Source organism: Notamacropus eugenii, chromosome 3 (assembly GCF_028372415.1).
Source record: "Notamacropus eugenii isolate mMacEug1 chromosome 3, mMacEug1.pri_v2, whole genome shotgun sequence".
In the NCBI taxonomy this organism is placed as follows: domain Eukaryota; kingdom Metazoa; phylum Chordata; class Mammalia; order Diprotodontia; family Macropodidae; genus Notamacropus; species Notamacropus eugenii.
Genome location: NC_092874.1, coordinates 383,710,602 through 383,733,070, shown reverse-complemented (window position 1 = coordinate 383,733,070; position 22,469 = coordinate 383,710,602). Strand labels below are relative to the sequence as shown.

Here is a 22,469-nt window from a genome sequence, read left to right as displayed (position 1 = left end):
CGAAGCCGGATGCATAACAGATATTTAATAAATGTTTATTGATTGACTGAATTCCAAAGCAAATACTAAAAGAAACTAGGGAAGTTAATAAAAGAGATGTAAGAAATCCCTGAGAAATGCCAAATGAACAGTCAGATACCTGTATTGTAGGTAGAACTGTCTGTTGGCAAACAGTGATGACTTTCTGCCCCACAAAACTAAATTCTTATATTTAGCACCTACTTACCCACAATTCTTTGCTTATAACATGAAACTAAATAAAAACAGATGAGGTTCTTAAATTAAAACAAGAAAAGATGGGAGATAATTTGAGCAGAGGGAAAAGTACCATCTAGTCAGATTATGGAAGGTCTTGATTTGTTCTCCAGACTCACATCAACGCCCCTTGTATTTTCATAAGTCCTTGTTTCCATTGACTTCTAACTTATAGCCCAAGAGCTGCTATACTTTGGATTCCTCTTTGACCTCTGTTTGTGGGATGACATTCAGTACTTTTATCTTCCTATCTTCTGATTTAATTGATTCAAATTGCACATCTGCCTTCACACACATACACATGTGCACATACATAAGAAGACTTAAATATCTTGCAGAATTAAGAAATTTGATGCTCTACAAAGTTTGCACAATGGCATCATAGCCCAGGGATTAATGTCATTATGTCCCATTAAGTCTTGTTTTGCAAGAAATCTAATTTTTTCCTATTCATTTATGCTACGTTATATTATCTAGTCAGGTGTACATTTACATTCTATGATCACTCTTGTCTAATTTACGCTGAGATTAGGAACAGAAGGCCACTCATTTCATTTAAATTCCCTTCCTTCATTAAGTAAATTTGACCTTTTTGCAGCCACCAAGGGATGAGAGTCTGAATGGCCTTCTTGTGGGATACCGAATCTATTATCGGGAGCTGGAATATGAAGCTGGACCTGGAACAGAATCGAAGACTGTCAAAAATCCCTCAGCTCTAAGAGCAGAGCTCACAGGTGAGTGTCCTCCCCTTCCTGACCAACATTCTGTACCTGCATAAGGGTGACTGACTAGTCCGATACAGTTAAAACACCTCTGGGTAGAGCTCAGAAGAGCTGCTGCAAATTACGACCATTTGGCATCAGAGATAAACTCTGATCATTGATATACCGCTGATCAACCTCAGTTCTGCCTGGAAACATGTTGATTAGCTGTGATAACAATGGGGTGATACCAGAGACTTAAACGTCTTGAAAGGTCTGCTTTTCTCTCCATCTCATCCTTAATCTAGGAAAATATTGGGTTTTTTTTTTTTCATTTTCTAGTTCAGGGAATAATGTTACAAAAAATAGCCATTCTCATTATGACATTAGGGCAGGTAGGTGGCTCAGTGGAGAGAGTGCTGGGCCTAGAGTCAGAAACACCTGAGTTCAAAGCTGGCCTTGGACACATACAGGCTATGTAACCCTGAACAAGTAACTTAACCTTATTTCCTCAATTGTAAAATGAGCTGGAGAAGGAAATGGCAAACCACTCCAGTATCTTTGCCAAGAAAACTCCCAATGAGGTCTCTAAGAGTCAGATATGACTGAACAACAACTATGACATTATAACACAATGGGAAAATGAGGGTGCCACATTTTGACTGCCTTGGTGGTTGTATTACATTGTGGCCTATGCACTCCCATTGCCTTAGGTTATTTACTGTAGCACCATTTGCTATACTTCTTTCATACGCCCTGCTTCTGATAGCTCATCTGGTGGTAACCTTTGATTTAGACCAGGTTCTTTTCATCCAAATAATCTGTAGAAACAGAGGCCCGCTTGCTTAAATAGCAGCTGTTTTCCTTCTTTTCATGTTTCACTGCTGTGGTTTAAAGTTGGCTTAGTACCAATGATGCAGGATCAGCTAATCCAGTTACAATTTGGGAAGGAAATTTGATGAAAGGAAATGATTATTTTTTTCAGAGAGATTTCATCTGCCTTCACAAAGAAATATGGACACATCCCTTAGCTGTCCCTTGTTGATTAGCCACATGCAATGATCTTTTCCCTGGGTGTGTTTTGTTGTTGTCATTGGATTTTTGTTTTGTTTTGGTGTGTGTCTTGTTGTCTTTTAACTTAACAGTGCACTGTTGATACTAGAGATGTTCCATCCTCAAGCACAGATGCTGCATCATTTTATTTATATTATAAAAATCCCTGATTTCAAGTGTCCTTCAGCTTTAGGGTTGTCCTGTCCTTTTAGGACCAATGCCCTGCATTTCGGCATGAGCAGACTAAAAATGATGCACACCACATAGTAATTGGAAAAGTAATTTACAACAGAAATAGCTTTGAGTTCTTCTAGTGTGACTCTGTGCTACGTCATGTCAAATACTAATCTGTTCCATTTAATCAAAGGAATAAACGCATTTCCCCCATGTCGTGTATTTGCATGGCTTTCTGTTTTATGAAGGAATGCAGTAATCCCCAGCGAATGGGATGGTTTGATGCGTTATGGGAGGCAGTGTAGATTTTATCGCCCTTTGAGTTGCAGTGCTAAAACTAGAACTGAGGCTGTCTGGGGTTTGCATCATTTCCCTCTCTCTCTGCTGTACATCATTTACAATAACTATTTCCCTGCATGGTAACTAGCTTTCTGCTTTGCTTACCCTGAATAGCCCAAAGCAGCTTCAAGACAGTGAACAGCAGCTCTGCATTAACAACGTATGAACTAACACGTAAGTGAACACTGCCTTTGGCACCAAACCTTTGTAACTGTGGAAAGTACAATCTGGGCAAGTGCTACTGGCCTTCTCAATGGACCAAACAGAAACTAGCTTGAATTAATGGTTTTTCTGCTTTTCAACATTTGCTAATAACAGTTAATAATGATAACAATAAAATAAAATTTAGGAAAACATTCAGAAACTGTTACTGGAGAAAGGAATTAAAGACTTCTAGGTCTTCATGGCTTTTAATAGTAAGGGAAATCTGACTTGTTAACCCTTGCTTTCTAATTTCATATGAATTTTAACCAAATTCTATGGTTTTTCCTTTAATTCTTGCGTAGGGATGTTTTCCAGCTGCAAGGAAATGATTAGGGAGGGACTCAAAAAATTTGCTTTTGGTAGAGAAGGGCACTGGGTTAGAAAATGAATAAACAAAGTTAGAAGGCCAACTGTCATATAGTGATGATGGTTCACTAGATAGGGCTTGCTCTAGGCTTTTGAATTACATATCTAAAACAGGCCAAAAAGTTAAGCTCAAACCCCACACAAACCACATGCCTATTTGTACTCACATATGTGCCATTTTCCTCCCGACTGAGCCTCATTTCTGTCTCATGGCTTGCCAGTAGATGAACTCTCTGTTTGAACCCCTCAAGACAAGTCAATCTGAATCAAGAAAGCTATTTCTTGTGACTGTGTATTATTTATAAAGCAACACAGTTCCAGGGATGTCACAGATATCGTTTAATGTGAATCTGAAACCAAAGAAAGATGCTGGATTCCTGACTCAGAGATGTGAGCAGAACCCTTGTAAATGTTTCGTTGAAGGTGATTTTGAAAGGATGTCAAGGGATCAGATTCACTGAACATTTATTGGGCTAATGATAGGTTGGGAACCATGAAATTGAAAGCATGGTTCTCTTCCTGAGCAGAAAGTGACAGCTATAGGACACTGTCACACCTTTGTTTACATGTGCACGTGTACAAATATAGGACTTTAACCCACAACCACCCACTGATGGAGTAATCTTAGTCTTCAAACAGGACTTTGTACTTTTTTTTAATATATGGTTGAATATTTCTGCAGACCAGATGGATGCCAAATTTCTTCTCTGGAAACCAGCCTAGATAATTAGGTTTAGACATAATACATGATAATAAATAATCCTAGAGCCTTTATTCTATTTGTTCCTCCCTTCTTTCATTGCTCGTCATACTTCTATTCTAGACAAATCAAGTAGATTGCTGTTAAACACCTACTATGTACGAGGTGCCTTACTGGGATGGGGGACCAATAATGTGTCTAAGCCAAAACTACACTTGGCAATCCATGTGCCAAGTATGCTGCAGAAAAGAGAATCTGGTGCAGTGCTCGCTTCTGAATACAGAATAAGATGCCTTTCTGCAATGTAGCTGCTTAATTAATGATTAGTAGCAGGAAGGGCAATACTGTTAATGATCTAGTTGAGATTTTATATACATTCTCATAATGACTCTGCATTCAAAAAAGCTTTCTAAAGAAATTTCTCCCAATTCAATGAATATTAGGAAGTTCAAAAGGGGATATATTTTTAAAAATAGGTAATAGTACTGAGAAATAGGTATTAAATTTTTTTTTACTCCTTTTTTTTTAACTTTGTAGATTTGAAGAAATATAAACGCTATGAAGTGATAATGACTGCATACAATATCATCGGGGAGAGCCCGGCGAGTGCTCCAGTAGAAGTCTTTGTAGGAGAAGCTGGTAAGCACCGGGTATATTTCCTACTCAGCGTCACATTTTACAGACACAAAAAATGGAGTAACTAGAAATGCTGCTTCATGCCCTTCCTAACCAAATATAACAGTACCTGTGATAGTCCTTCCCTCAGCTAACTAAACTAGATCCAGAGAATAAGAAGCTTTTCATGATCATGGTTTCTCCAGTGAAATAGTTCTAGCTGGAAAGCACTGACTCTCTTAAGAGCTGTTATTTCTTTGATGCTTACGTGAACTATCAGACTTTGTTTTTGAGACTCAAATGTCTGAAATTAAAATACTTATTGCAGTTGATGACTGAAACTTGCTTGAATTAGGGGAACAAAACAAGTTATTTTTGCAACAGAAAACTGATGTGGTGGCTAACTTGATTTAAAAACAAATCCATTGTTTTTGTTTTCTTTTTCTTTTTGTACACCTGACACTTAGCACAATAGCTGGTGTATAGTGAGTGTTTTTTAAATGTATGTTGATTGATTAACAGACATTGGTCATTTCAGAGGAAGGTCAGATTTTGAGGGAAATAGGCTACATTTGATTCTGGAACATGTTCAACTTGAGGTTTTTTTGAACTAGTGAGTAGTTGGAAAATGCAGTACTGAGATTTAGAAAGAGGATATATAGGACTAGGAAATATAGAATTTAAAGTCATTTACATATATGAATCAGTTGAATCCATGAAAGTGAATAAAGTGGTCAAAGGAAGAGGGAACAGAGAGAAAGGAAAGCCAGGAACAGAAGCTTGGAGATAGTCATACCTTTAAGGGATAGGACAGGAAGGGGAGCCGGAGGTGGAGAGGTCAGAAATGAAGAGGAGCCGTGACAGTGTGTGCTGTCATGAAAGCCAGAGGAACCTAAGAGAAGAGAGATTGTCAGGAAGCAGGGCTTGGTCTATATTGTTAAATAATAACAGAGAAGAAAATGAGGGTGAAGGCTAAGAAAATACCATTGGATTTGGTAGCAGTACCTGGGACAGGGCATATAGACGTCAGATTGCAGGGAGATGAGAAGTAAGTAGATTATAGGCAAACAGAATTAATGAGCATAAATGAGTCTGGAAGTGAAATGAAGTCTCCAAGTGTTAGGGAAAAAGAAGATCGAGATGGATGGGTTGTTTGAGTGACAATCAGGGTCAAGGGAAAGTTTGTGATAATAAGAATTCCCTTGAATTTTATAATATTTTTCTTCTAAGAAATTCAATGCATTTTGTAGGCATTGTTGGAAGGAGGTATAATGTTGCAAAAAGAATAGGATGTGACAGATGTTCCAGCTTCCTGTGTGATCTTTTGCAATTTGAGATTAACTTTTCTCATACATTAATTATTTAGACAAATGACCCAAAACTTTGGTTGATGAATTTCTTTGGAACAATCAAATAATATTTTCATAAAGATGAAAAAGAAATAGAAATTTTAAGGTATTTTCTTTCATCTATCTGTAGTTTTTTTAAAAAAGACTGGAAAATATGGCATAGCACTGGTCTTTATCCCTTTCCATGCAGCTTCTCATGTTTCCCTTCCCAACAGGATCCCTATCTCCAATTAATTGTTTACTGTCAGATCCAGGGGCAGACACTCTCCCTCCCTGCCCCCTCCACTTCCCCATTCACTCCATCCCTGTAGCTCAACCCTGTCCAGACCTTCTGGTTACCTACTAGAATCGTTGTAACTTTAAGTAATAATTAAATGAACCCCATCCATTAGGCTCAATTTCTTTCTTTATCTGCTTACATTCCTGAACTCTTTAGATCCTAAGACAAGTCCCTTGGATTGTGGTTAGCCCTCAGGAGCTTAGGTGCAAAATTAGGGCAAAACAAGTCATTAGCCATTACAGCATTGGGCACATCATACGCCATAAACACTTGAAAGCTCATTTAGTGAGGTTTATCCCCAGCATTCAGGACTAAGGATCAATTTAGCCTTAACCCTGTGAGGAAGCTTTGAACGTGTACTGAGAAGCTTTTGGCTCCTCGGCAAACCTCTGCTCAAACATTTTAATGCAAAAAAAGATAAGAGAACAGCAATATGAATTCCGTGCCAAATATTCATTCTAATGATTCGTCCTTACCCAGAAAAGCTGGGATAAAAGTGATTGGAATTAATTTCCCATAGCAGGTGGTGTGGAGTAAGTGGAAAGGGATGAGACTAATAGAACAAGGTAAAAAAGCATCAGAAGATGCTTCTCACTAAACTAAGGTGATAAATTCCCTTGTGCGAAGGAGAAGGGGAAAGTGATGCCTGTCGCCAGAAATAATGGTGACATTGTCGACCTTCATGCTTCAAAGGAGCTGATGCAGTGGATTTTTTTCTCCTGTTTTTAATTTTTTTCATAATGAGCTCCTATGGCAGTATCAGCAAGAAAAGGGAAATGAAAGCCAGAGTGAAGGTCTGGTAGATGAAGACCTCTTTCTCTAGAGTCATGTTGAATGTCAGGATGCTGGATGGATAGCACAGCTGCTTTCATCCCCTGATGTGCCAGTTTTGTCCTCCTCTTCAAAATGTCCTTCCCACTTGTCATTCAGCTATTTTCTTCCCCAAAGATTTTGTTGGGGGTGATTTCCCCTATGTCCTGATGACTTTGGGATCGGGGAATGTTAACTTGTGAACTTGCTGAGTAGATAAGCCCAGACACTTGAATACTTGTAGTGGCAATAAATTCTTTCCTTTCAACCCCTCCCAGCAGGATTTTGAAAGAGTCAGAGCCTGCTTGGGGTCTTAAAAGGCCTGGAACAATGAAAGCATTTCCACACATTGGAACTGGCAGCTCCAATCACATTCCAATTGAGCCTTTTAGCTGTTTCTCTTCAGTGTTCATCTCTGTTTATTATGTTTGTGCATGCAAAAGGCTCCACAAAGATCGGAATTTCAACCCTGCCAGCAGAGCTGGGAGACTCTAATTCAACATTTTCAACTCAACTCTGGTTTATAGCACTGTATTTAAATCTCTGAGACACCTCACACCATGTTAGAATACATAGTTTGTGAACGAACCCACATATACGGTCATCCCCTACCCCTTTTTTAAACAATAAAAAGTATTGCAAACTTGTTGCTGTGGAGTATCCAGGAGGTTCTATAACCCTTCTGGGAAAGAAAAATGGAAGTCAATTTTGGTTAAATTTTAATCCAATGCTAGATGAGACCCTATGGCTATGGCTACAGTATAGTAAAATAAAAGAAGTAACTGCTCAGAAGATGTGAGTTAAGAACTGAACTTTTAGAAGGCTTTCAATACAGGAAAGCTCAGTCCTTGTAATAAAGTGTGATAAAGACAACGATATGCAGGATACACTTAAGTAGTCAAGTTTTGCTGGTAGTGAAGCTAAAACAGTATTACAATCTATCACTTTTAATACCCTCCTTCCCCCTACTTTGCTAATCAGTTGCACAGTCTTACCAATTTTACTGCCCCTTCCATCCCCATCTCTCTACTCACACAACTCCCACTCTAGTTGAAGTCTTTACGAACTCTCATATGGACCATGGCGTTGTTTGGTTACGTCCAACTTTTCATGACCCCATGGACCATAGCACACCAGGCCCTTCTATCCTCCACTGCCTTTCAAAGTCTGTCCAAGTTCATGCTTGTTGCTTCCATGACACTATCCATTTCATCTTCTGTCATCCCCTTTTCCTTCTGCTTTCAATCTTTTCCAACATGAGGGTCTTGTCCAGTGAGTCCTATCTCCTCATTATGTGGTTAAAGTGTATAAGCTTCAGCTTCAGTATTTGAACTTCCAGTAAATAACCTGAATTAATTTAAGTATTAACTGACTTGATCTGCTTGCTATCCAAGGGACTCTCAACAGTCTTCTCCAGCATCACAATTTGAAAGCATCAGTTCTGCAGACCTCAACTTTACTTATAATCCGACTCTCATAAGCATGCATTGCTACTGGAAAAACCGTAGCTTTGACAATACAGACTTTTGTTGGCAAGATGATGTCTCTGCTTTTTAATATGCTCTCCAGATTTGCCAATGCTTTTTTCCCCAAAGAGCAAACATTTTTTAATTTCATGGCTATAGTTGTACTCTGCAGTGATCTTTGAGCCCACGAATATAAAATCGAAAACTACTTCCATTTCTACCCCCTCTGTTTGCCAGGAAGTGATGGGACCAGTTGCCAAGATCTTAGGTTTTTGGTGTTAAGCTTCAAGTCAGCTTTCACTCTCCTCTTTCACCCCTTCAAAAGCCTTCTTAAGTCTTCTTCACTTTCTGCCATCAAAGTGGGATTGTCAGCATATCTGAAATTATTGATATTTCTCTCAGCAACCTTTTTTTTTCCTTTTTTAAATTTAATTAATTTATTTAACTTTTAACATTCATTTTCACAAAATTTTGGGTTCCAAATTTTCTCCCCATTTGTCCCCTCCCCCCACCCCAAAACACCGAGCATTCTAATTGCCCCTATCACCAATCTGCCCTCTCTTCTATCATCCCTCCCTTCCCTTGTCCCCATCTTTTCTTTGGTCCTGTAGGGCCAGATAACTTTCTATACCCCTTTACCTGTATTTCTTATTTCCTAGTAGCAAGAACAGTACTTGACAGTTGTTCCTAAAGCTTTGAGTTCCAACTTCTCTTCATCCCTCCCTCCCCACCCATTCCCTTTGGAAGGCAAGCAATTCAATATAGGCCATACCTGTGTAGTTTTGCAAATGACTTCAATAATAGTCATGTTGTGTAAGACTAACTATATTTCCCTCCATCCTATCCTGCCCCCTATTGCTTCTATTCTCTCTTTTGATCCTGTCCCTCCCCAAGAGTGTTAACTTCAAATTGCTCCCTCCTATCATTGCCCTCTCTTCCATCCTTCCCCTGACCCTGCTTATCCTCTTCTCCCCAACTTTCCTGTATTGTAAGATAGGTTTTCATACCAAAATGAGTGCATTTTATTCCTTCCTTTAGTGGAATGTGATGAGAGTAAACTTCATGTTTTTCTCTCACCTCCCTTCTTTTTCCCTCCACTAAAAAGTCTTTTGCTTGCCTCTTTTATGAGAGATATTTTGCCCCATTCCATTTCTCCCTTTCTCCTCCCAATATATTTCTATCTCACCCCTTAATTTCATTTTTTTAAGATAAGATCCCATCCTATTCAATTCACCCTGTGCTCTCTGTCTCTGTGTGTGCGTGCATGTGTGTGTGTGTGTGTGTGTGTGTGTGTGTGTGTGTGTGTGTGTGTGTGTGTGTGTATAATCCCACCCACTACCCAGATACTGAAAAGTTTCAAGAGTTACAAATATTGTCTTTCCATGTAGGAACGTAAACAGTTCAACTTTAGTAAGTCTCTTATGACTTCTCTTTGCTGTTTACCTTTTCATGCTTCTCTTCATTCTTGTGTTTGAAAGTCAAATTTTCTTTTCAGCTCTGGTCTTTTCATCAAGAATGCTTGAAAGTCTTCTATTTCATTAAAAGACCACTTTTTCCCCTGAAGTATTATACTCAGTTTTTCTGGGTAGGTGATTCTTGGTTTTAGTCCTAGTTCCTTTGACTTCTGGAATATCCTATTCCATGCCCTTCTATCTCTTAATGTAGAAGCGGCTAGATCTTGTGTTATCCTGATTGTATTTCCACAATACTTGAATTGTTTCTAGCTGCTTGCAATATTTTCTCCTTGACCAGGGAACTCTGGAATTTGGCCAAAGTGTTTCTAGGAGTTTCTCTTTTTAGATCTCTTTCAGGCCGTGATCTGTGGATTCCTTGAATACTTATTTTGCCCTCTGGTTCTAGAATCTCAGGGCAGTTTTCCTTGATAATTTCATGGAAGATGATGTCTAGTATCTTTTTTTGATCATGGCTTTCAGGTAGTCCCATAATTTTTAAATTGTCTCTCCTGGATCTATTTTCCAGGTCAGTTGTTTTTCCCATGAGATATTTCACATTATCTTCCATTTTTTCATTCTTTTGGTTTTGTTTTGTGATTTCTTGGTTTCTCATAAAGTCATTAGCCTCCATCTGTTCCATTCTAATTTTGAAAGAACTGTTTTCTTCAGTGAGCTTTTGGACCTCCTTTTCCATTTGGTTAATTCTGCTTTTGAAAGCATTCTTCTCCTCATTGGCTTTTTGAACCTCGTTTGCCAGTTGAGTTAGCCTATTTTTCAAGGTGTTATTTTCTTCAGCATTTTTTTGGGTCTCCTTTATCAGGGTGCTGACCTGCTTTTCATGCTTTTCTTTCATCTCTCTCATTTCTCTTCCCAGTTTTTTCTCCACCTCTCTTACTTGATTTTCAAAATCCTTTTTGAGCTCTTCCATGACCTGAGGCCATGGTATATTTATTTTGGATGTGTGGGTTATAGAAGCCTTGACTGCTGCATCTTTCCCTGATGGTAAGCATTGTTCTTCCTCATCAGAAAGGAAGGGAGGAATTATCTGTTCACCAAGAAAGTAACCTTCTATAGTCTTTTTTTTTTTTCCCTTTTCTGGGCATTTTCCCAGCCAGTGACTTGACTTCTGAGTTTTCTTTCCACCCCCACCACGCCTCCAGATCCTCCCAGCCAGGGCTTGGGGTCTGAGATTCAAATGCTGCTTCCCAGGCTCAGGGCTTTGGATGGGGCGGGGCTGCTATTCAGTGTGAGATTAAGTTCAGGTGCTCAGGTGGGGGCAGGGCAGCCACAGGGGACTCAGTTCCCTCAGGGAGTTTATGTACAGACTTTCAACAATGGATCCAAGCTCCTGCTTGCTTGGGGAGCCCCTGTCCGCCACTGCCCCCGCTACCTCCCGAGGGGACCTGAGTTATGGAGACACCCCACTCCCCTCTCGACGAGCCAAAGAGACCCTCTCACTGACCCTTGTCACCTGTGGGTCGAGGAACCTGCGTGGCTGCTGGAGATTCTGTCCCTGAAGCCCGCTCAGATCTGCTCCCCTCAGTGCCGAGTGGCCAAGGCCGGGCTGGGCTCTGCTCCAGTCCCTTGCGCTATGGACCTTTCGCATCAGATTTTCAGGTCTTTCTGGAACAGAAATCTCATCCACTCTGTTGTTCTGTGTCTTCTGCTGCTCCAGAATTTGTTGGGAGTTCTTCTTTACAGATATTATGGGCTGTAGGTTCAGAGCTAGCATATGTGTGTCTTTCTACTCCACCATCTTGGCTCCTCCCCCAATCTCTCAGCAACCTTAATTCCAACTTTCAATTCATCCAGCCTCGCATTTTGCATGATATATTCTGCTTAGAAATTAAATGAATAAGATGCCAATCTACAATCTTTTCATATTCCTTTTCCAATCTTAAGTCAACCAGTTGTTCCAAGTTTGGTTCTAACTGTAGCTTCTTGGCATGCACATGGGTCCCTCAGGAGATAGGTAAAATGATCTGGTACTCCCATCTCTTTGAGAACTTGACACATTTCGTTGTGATCCACATAATCAAAGGCTTTAGGATAGTCAATGAAGCAGAAGTATATGGGTTTTTTTTCTGGAACTCGTTTGCTTTCTCCACAATGTAGTAAATTTTGGCAGTTTAGTCTTCAGTTCCTCTGCCTCTTTGAAAACCAGCTTGCATAGGGCAGGAAGTTGCAGTGGATAGAGCACTGTCATGGAGTCACGAGGACCTGAGTTCAAATTTCACCTCAGGCACTTGACACTTACTAGCTGTGTGACACTGGGTAAGTCACTTAACCCCAATTGGCCTCAAAAAAACAAACAAAAGCCTAGCAAAACCAGCCTGTTCTTCTGGTAATTCTCAGTTCTTGTATTGCTGAAGCCTAGCTTGCAGAATCTTAAGCATAACCTTGCTGGCATGTGAAATGAGTATAATTGTTTGGAAATGTGAACATTTTTGGTGCTGCCTTTCTTATGATTGGGACATCAATTGATTTTTTCCAGTCCAATGGCCATCATTGTGTTTTTCAAATTTGCTGCCATATTGACTGCAGTACTTAAACAGCATCATCTTTTAGGATTTTAGATAGCTCAGTTGGAATTCCATTATGTCCACTAGCTTTATTGTTAGCAATGCTTTCTAAGGCCTACTTGATTTCATTCTCCAGGATATCCAGTTGTAGACTATTGAAATCACCTCCTAACTGTATTCCATGCTTTTTTCCTCTCCTCTCTCCAATTAATCCTCCACATAGCTGTGAAAATAATCTTCCTAAAGCACAAGTCACTTCTCAGTTCAAGAAAATTCAATCACTCCTAATAATTCCTAACTTCTCAGCTTGACATTTAACATTCTTTAATTAGATCACAGTTTTTTTTTGCAAATGCTTCACATACATTCAGGCAAATATATATATATATATATGTACATATATATATATGTATATATATATGTATGTATATATGTATATATGTATTGCATTATCTACTGTGTTAAATAAAATGGAGAATGCTGTCAGTTAAGAATAAATCCCAAAACCCAAAAACCTTTTTTTGAAATAATTTTATTATCAGTTCAGCAGAGTAGAAAATTGGAAAAAGGTGTGGCTCCCTCTCAAATCTGTTATGTTTACATAATATAGAGTTCAAACAAGGGTACAAGCTGTATAGTCTCCATCTAAGTAGATTGCTTGAAATGTATATAACAGGTCAGTTTTCAATAAAATTCAGAAAAAGTCAAAAACTTTGGAGGATAGGGGGTGAGATCCAAAGCCTAAGTTTTTTGAGTAGACCCTAGTCTTGGGTGGGCAGATTAAAAACACACTTGCTTTAAGTGGCCCCAAGGCTTGGGTGGACCCCAAACCAGAACTAGTTGTGGGTCCAAACATTCTTTGCAGCCAGCTTCCCTGGAAGGTTTTTGAGATCAGCATGACCTACAATATACTTTGAGTTCCAGAGGTTCCAAAACTTATTTGGCTTGCTGCCCCCTTTAAAAAAATACCCAGATTCCCCCATGGGGTTGTATTTTTATTCACCATCCCCCCAGTTGCTATCACCCTTCCCATCATTCCAGCACCCCTTCTGGAGGGCGGCATCTCACACCTATGGTAGATAATTTCTTGCCATGAAAAGCCAGATTCAAACAATATTAATAAATAATAAAGTACTTCCTCCACAGTGCATAAAAGTACAAGACATGTTCCCCAGTTCTCAAGTGACTTACAATCTAAATGAGAAGACAAGACCTCATAAGCATGTATAACAGAGTAGTGGGAGACAAAGTCAATTTGCATTTTAATTTAATTGCATGCTACACATTTTAAAAGTATAGATTATTGTATCAATTAATCAACAAGTATTTATTAAGTGCCTCCTAAGTGCCCGGCAGTGTGCTAAATTCTGGGGACACAAATGCAATGAATGAGATAATCCCTATGTACAAGGAGCTTATATGCTAATGAAGGAGATGTATACAGAATTATTATGCCAAAATTTAGTTCTCTCAGTTTCTTCTGAAGAAATCTATAAACGTTCACCTTTAAATTCCTTCTGACAGTAAATCAATGACCTTTTGAAATAAATAAAATTCCTTGGGTGCTCACCATAATGAAATGTATTTCTTAGGTCTATGCTGACATAGGTCTAGATGCTGTAAAAGTTAAATAACAATACAAAAATTGTTGCAAGACAATACATGATTTATTGCCAAATGACTTGTGCACACAATCGGTACTAAGAGTTCAGAGAAGGGAGATGTGATCACTAGGCTGGGAAGTCTATGTGAAATACAAATTCAACAAACATTTTTTAATTGCCTCTTAGGTGCAATATACTTTGCTTAGCCCTGAGGATACAGAGACAAAAGGGATTTAACTTCATATTTTCTTCCCTCAGGAAGTTTACATTATATTGGGGGTAAAGGGAGAAAATATAACATGTACAGAGAAAATTATAATGTATAATAATAAGGTAGATAGTGTGTATGTGTGTGTGTGTGTTCATGTTCATCCTTCCTTGCCGAAGAAGACCAGGCCATCAGATAAATAATGATATGACTTGCACTTGACTTTGATTTGAGGGAGGAAGGGCTGTGTACGTCACCAGCCTCACTTCTCCTCCAGAGCCATCTGAATCCAGTGACCAGATATTCATCAGGATGACTGGAGATGACCTAGGTTGAGGCAAGTGGGGTTAAATGACTTGCCCAAGGTTACACAGCTAGTGAGTGTCAAGTGTCTGAGGTGAGATTTGAACTCAGGTCCTCCTGACTCCTGCACTGGTGCTCTATCCACTGCACCACCTAGGAGTGAAGGAAAGAATAGACAGTGTGTTGTAGTTGTACTTCAGGAGGGAAATTTGATCTGGGAGATCAGGGAAGACCACATAGAGAAGGCAGTGACTAAACTAACCTTTGAAGCAAGAAAGACATTCCTGAAGGCAGATATAGGGAAGGAGTGCTTTCCAGGTACAGGGGACAGAAGCCTATGAGTGGAAGCAGAAAATCACATGTCCACTTTGGGAACATGTTATCTTTAGCTACAACATGGAGTATGTAAAGAGAAGTCATTTGAAATAAAGCTGCATAGGAAGATTGGAGACAGATTGTGCAAGGCCTGAAATGCCAAAGTAGGGATTGTATCCTATAGGTAACTAGGATTCATTGGAAGGTTTTGAATGGAAGCATGATAAGACCAGATGTATGTATTAAGCAGATGAGATTGTTTTTGCATCTGTGTGAAGGATGGCTTGAGAGAGGAAGAAAATGGAATCAGGGAGATTAACGAGGAGGTTACTTCAGAATCTCAGCTTCTGCTCAGGTGATTGTTTAGTGACTTCTGCCTAGAATGAGGACTGGAAATTCAGTCTTCCTTCCTCCTGTCTTGTTTCCCTCCTTCCTTACCCACAAAGTAGCAACAGACATTCTGTCAGTATGAACTTAGGATGTAAAATTCTTGAAATCAGAAAACTGTGGGTTTTGAGAGAGAGAGAGAGTACACATGAAGTTTGGAGGAAATTGACATATGTGTATATAATACATATATGTACACATACATGCATGCATATGTGTGTATATATCTATGTATCCTGTAATGTGTCTTATCCTGATCTCAAGTCACGTTATTAGTTTAGGACAATAAGCATATCCTGTGTGTGGTTTGGTTTGATTATGAATTTGATAATGTTTGATATTTTGATATTTCATATTCTCCTAAATTTCTACCACATACTATCTAATATTATATACATTTGTGTATCTGTTTTATCTTCCTTACTGGACTGTAAGCTTTTTAAGGTCAGGGATAGTGTTCTCATATTTCTGTCTTTCCCAAGCGTCTAGCACAAAGCTTCACACATAACAATTATTATTATTATTGTAATTTTAATAGCAAGTTAGTATTTAGATAACTCTTGAAGGTTTTCAATGTGATGTACAAATTTCATCTAATTTGATCCTCACAACTGAGAGGTAAGAGGTATTATCTTCATTTTATAGATGAGGAAGCTGTGCTGGACAGAGGTTAAAGAATTTGCCCAGGACTATAACACTAGTGAGTGACTTAAGCAGGATTTGAACTCAGGTATTTCAACTTCCAGGTCCTATGCCCTGTCTAGGGTCTGCCCTCTTCAAGTCTCTTCCCATTCCAATCCATCCTCCATTCAGCCTCCAAAGTGATTTTCCTAAAGCACAGGTCTGATCATGTCACATGACCCCTATTCAATAAATTCTAGTGGTTATCACCTCCAGAATTAAATACAAGATCATCAGTTTGGCATTCAAAGTCCTTTATAACTTATCCCCTTCTTATCTTTCCAGTCTTCTTATATCTTACTATCCACCACATATTCTTTGACCTTGACCTAATGATCCTGACCTCCTTTCTGTTCCACAAATACACTCTATCTCTCAGCTCTGGATATTTTCTCTGGCTGTCCATGTAAAATCTCCATTGTAGCAGATTGGTCTTCTCTCAATGACACCTTTTCTTCTTCATTCCCTACATGCCATTCATACCACATTTTCCCTCTATCTAATATCTGCTTCAAAGTCCAAGTCATGCCATCCCATGAAGCCTTCCATGATTACAACAACCCTTAGTGATTTTTTTCTTTTCCCTAATAGCCCATGATACATATTGCTTCTGCTACTAACTTAGGCATTAAATCACAGACTGCCATATTATTATTTATATGTATCATAGAGCACTAGATTTGGAGTCAGCATGACCTTATTTCAAACCCTGCCTCAGCAACTTGTTAGCTTTATGACCCTGGGAAAGTCACTTAACCTCTTCTAGCCTCAATATCCTCATCTGTAAAATGGGGATCAAAATAGCACTTACCTCACAGGGCTGTTATGAAGATAGAATAAGATAATATTTGTGGATCTTAAAGTCCCATATAAATGCTAGATTTCATTTTTACATTTATTATTTTTATGTGTTATTATTTCTCTTCTCAATAATTGGATAGCAAGTTTTAGGTCAGCAACTCTGTCATGCTTTTTTCCAGCCCCTGGCGCAGTCTACTCCCACCTGATCATATGACCTTTGACAAATCATTCTGCTTTGGGGTTGATCTTCAGTTTTCTCACTTGTAAAATGAAGAGATTGGACGAACTGACCTCTTAGGGCCCCTTCAATTCTATAATGCTGTAAACAAGCAATTCTTTGAGGAGGTATCTCAAAAGTACTTCTGCTTGGCATAGTTTTCTGTTCCATGTTGCCATTCTCCCCTAGTCAAAAAATAAAAAAATAAAAAGGTGGTCACATAAAAAGATCCTGTATCACAATATATTAAAAAAAAAAAACAAAACACAACCTTTTTTTTTTTTTTAATTTGGCCAAATGGGTTCATAGAATCTTGAATATTTTTGTTTTTTGCAATTTGGTAGAATTTTTTTTTTCATTTAACTTCAAGGACAATCACAAAGCCAGCTATTCCTGAACCACAGCTCATTTCTCCCCCTACATTTCACCTGTCTCAATTTCTATGCCAAGTTTAAGTGCTGAGCCTAATTTTAGAGGAGAAAACTGATTTAATTGAATAAGGCCCCAAATTTGAAACTTTTTATCTATGGAGCTGAGCTTATCTTGGCAGATCTTGGCAGCTAAAATAAAACAATGTCCAGGTAAATCCTTGGAAGACATGATCTAATGTGAAGATGTCAGAAACAGATTGGCCCAAGCCTGTGGAGAAAGCATTACAATGTCAAGATCTAAAATGCCTAAATCTATGGATGCTATCCTACTGTCAAGGCAAGTTGCATTGCGGCTGGAAAAAGAAACGTAAGATTTTGCTTTGTTTTGTTTTGGTGTTTCTTTGTTCTTTTTTGTAAATTTTATACTTGTGTCTAAATGTACCAGATGGGTTCATCCAGCATTCTGATTTCTTCCTGTTGTGTCTCTGAAACTGTAGCTCCTATTACTTTCTGACACAAATTGCAAAATTGGATGGTGTGACACTTTTGATGGCCCTTCAAAGATATATGGGGATTCTGTAATAGACTTTATGGAGCTTCATATTGTGGACATAATATGAAGGATGTTGAGGTTACAGCTAAGACAGTCCTTGAAAAGATAATAATATTAGCTAGCATTTATATATCTTTTTAAGGTTTATGAAATGCCTTACAAATGTTTTCTAATTTTATTCTCACAACAATATACCTGGGAAATAGATACTATTATTATTCCTATTTACCGATGAGGAAGTTGAGGCAGACAGCAGTCAAGAGACTTGCCCAGGGTCACACAGCTGTTAAGTGTCTGAGGACAGAATGAATTTAGGTCTTCCTGACTCCAAGTCTAGTTCTGTATCCACTAATTGTCTACAGGATAGGCAGAGGAGATAGACATATGATGGTTAGATGCTAGAGATAAGATAGATAGCTAGATTACAGAGAGAGAGAAAAGCATTTATATAGCACCTACTATATACCAGGCACTATGCTAGGTGCTTTACAAATATCTCATTTGATCTTCAAAACAACCCCCATTTTATAACTGAGAAGCCTGAGACAGTTGGTGGTTAAGTGACTTTCCCAGGGTTATATAACTAGCAGGTGTCTGAGACTGGATTTGAACTCAGGTCTTCCTTAGTCCAGGACCAGCACTCCATCCACTGGGCTACTTTAGTTAGCCAAAAAAGAGAGAGTGGGGTGGGTATGGAGGGAAGGGAAGGAGAGAAGGAAGGAGAAAGAGGGGAAGGAAGAGAGAAATTACAGAGAGAGATATACATATGCATATGTATATGAGTGTATCTATCTATCATATATCATCTATATACATCTATACGTAGGTATGTGTACATAGGACTAGACCTATGATTTTTTTGGTGTCAGGAATGCCAAAAGAAGAAATCCCTTTTGTCAGTGCAGATCAACACCTGCTTTGCAATTTATATTCTTGCATAGGGCAATGAGAGGTGAAGTGACTTGCCCAGGGTCACATAACCAGGATATATCAGCTGACTTCAAGGCCAGCTACCTAGCTACTACACTACCACCTCTCATGATCCAATGTATAACCCCTTACAAGTCACATATCCTCCTGCTTAAAAGTATAATACAGAATAATAAGTCCTTTCTGGGTTGTATCCTTTAATTGGAGGGGTTTATAACCTGCGGACCATACATTTGGGTTTTTAAATATTTTCATAATTATAGTTCAATAAATTTGATTTCTTCTGAAAGCCCATGTATTTTATTTTATGCTTTTAAAAGCATTATTCTGAGGAATCCTTAAGCTTCCCCAGATGGCCAAAGAGATCCATGACACAAAAAAGGTTAAGAACCTTTGCTGTAATGGGAAATATAGGTAGGGACATAAACCTCTTTAGCCAGAGCAAACACTGGCATGTGGCCCTTCCTTATTTAATTTAAAAAAAAATTATTTTCAATTCTGAATTCTCTCCCTCCTTCCCAACCCTTTCCCACTGATTTGTCAAAAAACGCAATACTCATTATATATATAAAATCTTGCAAAACGTATTTTCACTTTAGCCATGTGGTGAAAGGGGGAAACAACCAAGAAAAATAAAGTGAGGGAAAATATGTTTTAATCTGTTTTCAGAGTTGATCAGTAATCTTTCTGAAAGTCAATAACGTTTTCCGTTATTAGCCCTGTAAATTGTCATGGATCATTCTATTGATTAGAGTAGCTAAGTCTTTCACAGTTGATTATTGTTACTATAATACTGTTGCTATGTACAATGTTCTCCTGGTTCTGCTCATTTCACTTTTTATCAGCTCATATATATCTTCCCATGTTGTTTTTTTTTTCTGAAACAAGCCCTTGGTCATTTCTTATAGCTCGATAGTATTTGATGAAAATCATTTGCCACAACTTGTTCAGCCATTTCCAATCAATAGTCCTCCTCAGTTTCCAATTCCTTGCCATCACAGAAAGCTCTGATATAAATGTTTTTGTACTTATGAGTTCTTTTTTCTTTGATCTCTTTGGGGTACAGGTCTAATGATGGTATCACTGGGTCCTAGGATATGCACAGTTATTTTTAGCAGTCTTTCCCTTTCAATTCAGCTCTGTGACCAGCCCTAGAATGGCTGGCAGTTCTCCTCATCCTTATACAGAGAAACAGGCAAAAAGAATTGCATGAGGAAACTCCATCCTACTAAGGGTACAGACCAGATAGGAACTGCTTATAAGAAAGCACACACACACACACACACACACACACACACACACACACACACACACACACACACACACACAGCATGGCCAGCCACCAAACATGGCAGGGCAAAGCTTCTCAGTCCAAGGGGAATTTGCTAACAGCATACACAACCTCTCTGAAAAACCTTCCAGGGAATCCAGAAGAGGACTTAGAATCACATTAGCGTAAACCAGTGGACCTCTTGCACCTGACTTTGCTGTTATAGTTATGGCTTCAAGGCAGTTTGTTCAGAACCCCATGGTTCCCTTAATCAGTCACGGACAGGGATGATGATCATGATTTTTGTCTCCCTTGCTAGCTAGTTATGTGGCTTCAGGAGCAAGATAGCCCCCCTGAATCTGAATGACTGGAACTCTGATTTCTGTCAGAGATAGATAGGTATTTCCAAAGGATTTAAGAATAAATGAAATCCCTTTAAATCCCTTCTCCCCAACACACACAACCTTCAAGGAGAACAAGGATTCATGTGTAGATACTTTAAAATATTTAGATTAGGTTTTTGAAAGGATTTAGAGATAGTCAATAGTATTAACTATGAGTGCTATTTAGCCATGATCTAAATGTGAAAGCATACTAATTGATGTCTTGAAAGCTCTTTTTTTCCACTGAGGTGGCTAACACCCTTCTTCGTGGGGGCAGCTAGGTGGTACAGTGGATAGAGCACCAATGCAGGAGTCAGGAGGACCTGAGTTCAAATCTCACCTCAGACACTTGACACTCACTAGCTGTGTGACATTGGGCGAGTCACTTAACCCCAATTGCCTCATCCTGGGTCATCTCCAGTCATCCTGATGAATATCAGGTCACTGGATTCAGATGACTCTGGAGGAGAAGTGAGGCTGGTGACCTTGCACAGCCCTCCCTCACTCAAAACAAAGTCAAGTGCAAGTCATGTCATCATTTCTCTGATGGCTGGTCTTCTTCGGCAAATGAAGGATGAACACACACACAACTTTGGCTGGGCTAGAGAGGGCCAGGATTTGTAAATGCCCAACCCTAGATTACTTTCCTTGAGGGACAGCCATCTGAGATCAAACATCCACTTATCATTATATTAGTCAGTCAAGAAGGGGTAATTTGATCTAGTGTGGTTACTGTCTCTCATTCCCAGGCCTTAGGCCATAAGGCCTATTTCCTTGCCCCAAATTCTGGAAGAGTAAATTGATTAATGATCTCTGATTTTGTTTTTTTAAACTGAAATACCTAACCATGCAGATCACTTCATGACTGTCAAACACTTTAAAAATACAAAACACCATTTAGGTGTTAAATACTTGTTATGATCACACATGTCCCAAAGCCAAGAAGGCCGTAAGCCAACCTCTTTATTAAGTCTGGCTGCTTGATATTATTTCTCTCCTCTAGTAAGTGGTTCACAGCACCTTCCAATTTAATATGTGTGAATGTAATTAATGTGCTGTTTACCCTCTCTTCCAGATCATTAATAAAGATCTTTAGTAAAAATAGGGTTTAACCCTGACCATGAAGCTTCTCATTCAGTGCCATACAAAGTAAGCAAGATAAAGAATGCTCTGTGCTTGTTATTGTATAGTCATTTGTCATCTCTGACTCTTTGTGACCCCTTTTTTTGGTGGGGTGGGGTTCTTGGCAAAGGTACTAGAGTGGCTTGCCATTTTTTTTTCCAGCTCATTTTACAGTTGAGAAAACTGAGTGACTTGCCTAGGATCACACATCTAGTATGTGTCTCATGTCAGATTTGAACTCAAGTCTTCTCACTGCAGGCCCAGCATTCTATCCACTGCTACTCCTAGTCTACTATTTAGGCTTTCTGACAACACCTGGGCATCACAGTAAGCTCCCTATCACAAATAAGCCCGGTGGCTTTCTTCATTGCCGAAGCATCCAATTTGATGAACTTTTATTGAGCATCTCCTTTGTATGAGGTACTATGCTAGGAACTTTGTGGGGTACAGAGATGAAGAAGACAAGTCTTGGCCCTCATGGAACTTACAAATAGAAAAATCTCCTTACAGGATCCTAACTCTCTAGCTGGAATGTACCTCAGAGGCTATCTGTTCCAACGCCCTTATTTTACAGTTGAGGAAATTGTGGCCCATGGAAGTCAGGTGACTTGCCTAAGCCCACCCAGAGTCTTCCCAGGTAGGATTTTTGCCCAGGTCCTCTGATTCCCAGATCACTGTTCTTTCCACTTCTTCTATGTTATCCCTCTTGTTTTCAACCCTCTTAACCTTTCACCAGACTCAAGATATTATTGAAAGCTTTATAAACATCTCCTATAGTGTAAGTTCTTATAAAACTTTAAGCTTCATGAGACCAGTGACTGTTTTCCATCTAAACCTTGTATCTCTCCCAACACTTAGCATAGAATTTTATATACTTTAGGTGTTTAATAAAGGTTTGCAAATTTGATGTTCATCAATGTCTTCTGGCAACAGTTTCAAATACACTCCTGGGTGGAAATCAGCAGGCAGGTGGCATGTATAGACAATTTTTTTTGTCTATAACAGGCAATTAGGTGGTTGGTTAGGTTCCCAGAAG

The 22,469-nt window shown here is 39.0% G+C and overlaps 1 protein-coding gene across 3 annotated transcripts in view; it reads left to right on the top strand.

Moving 5' to 3' along the window:
• The window catches only part of SDK1 (sidekick cell adhesion molecule 1), a 1,143,865-nt gene that overhangs the window by 1,027,114 nt on the left and 94,282 nt on the right, over window positions 1-22,469 (top strand). For 2 of the 3 annotated variants that reach the window (XM_072597681.1, XM_072597682.1), the window contains exons 34-36: window positions 854-989; window positions 2,637-2,696; window positions 4,330-4,431. In XM_072597681.1, coding sequence (XP_072453782.1) covers window positions 854-989; window positions 2,637-2,696; window positions 4,330-4,431 — 298 coding nt within the window. The remainder of the gene's footprint in view (window positions 1-853; window positions 990-2,636; window positions 2,697-4,329; window positions 4,432-22,469) is intronic. The other variant, XM_072597683.1, reaches the window with a different exon arrangement.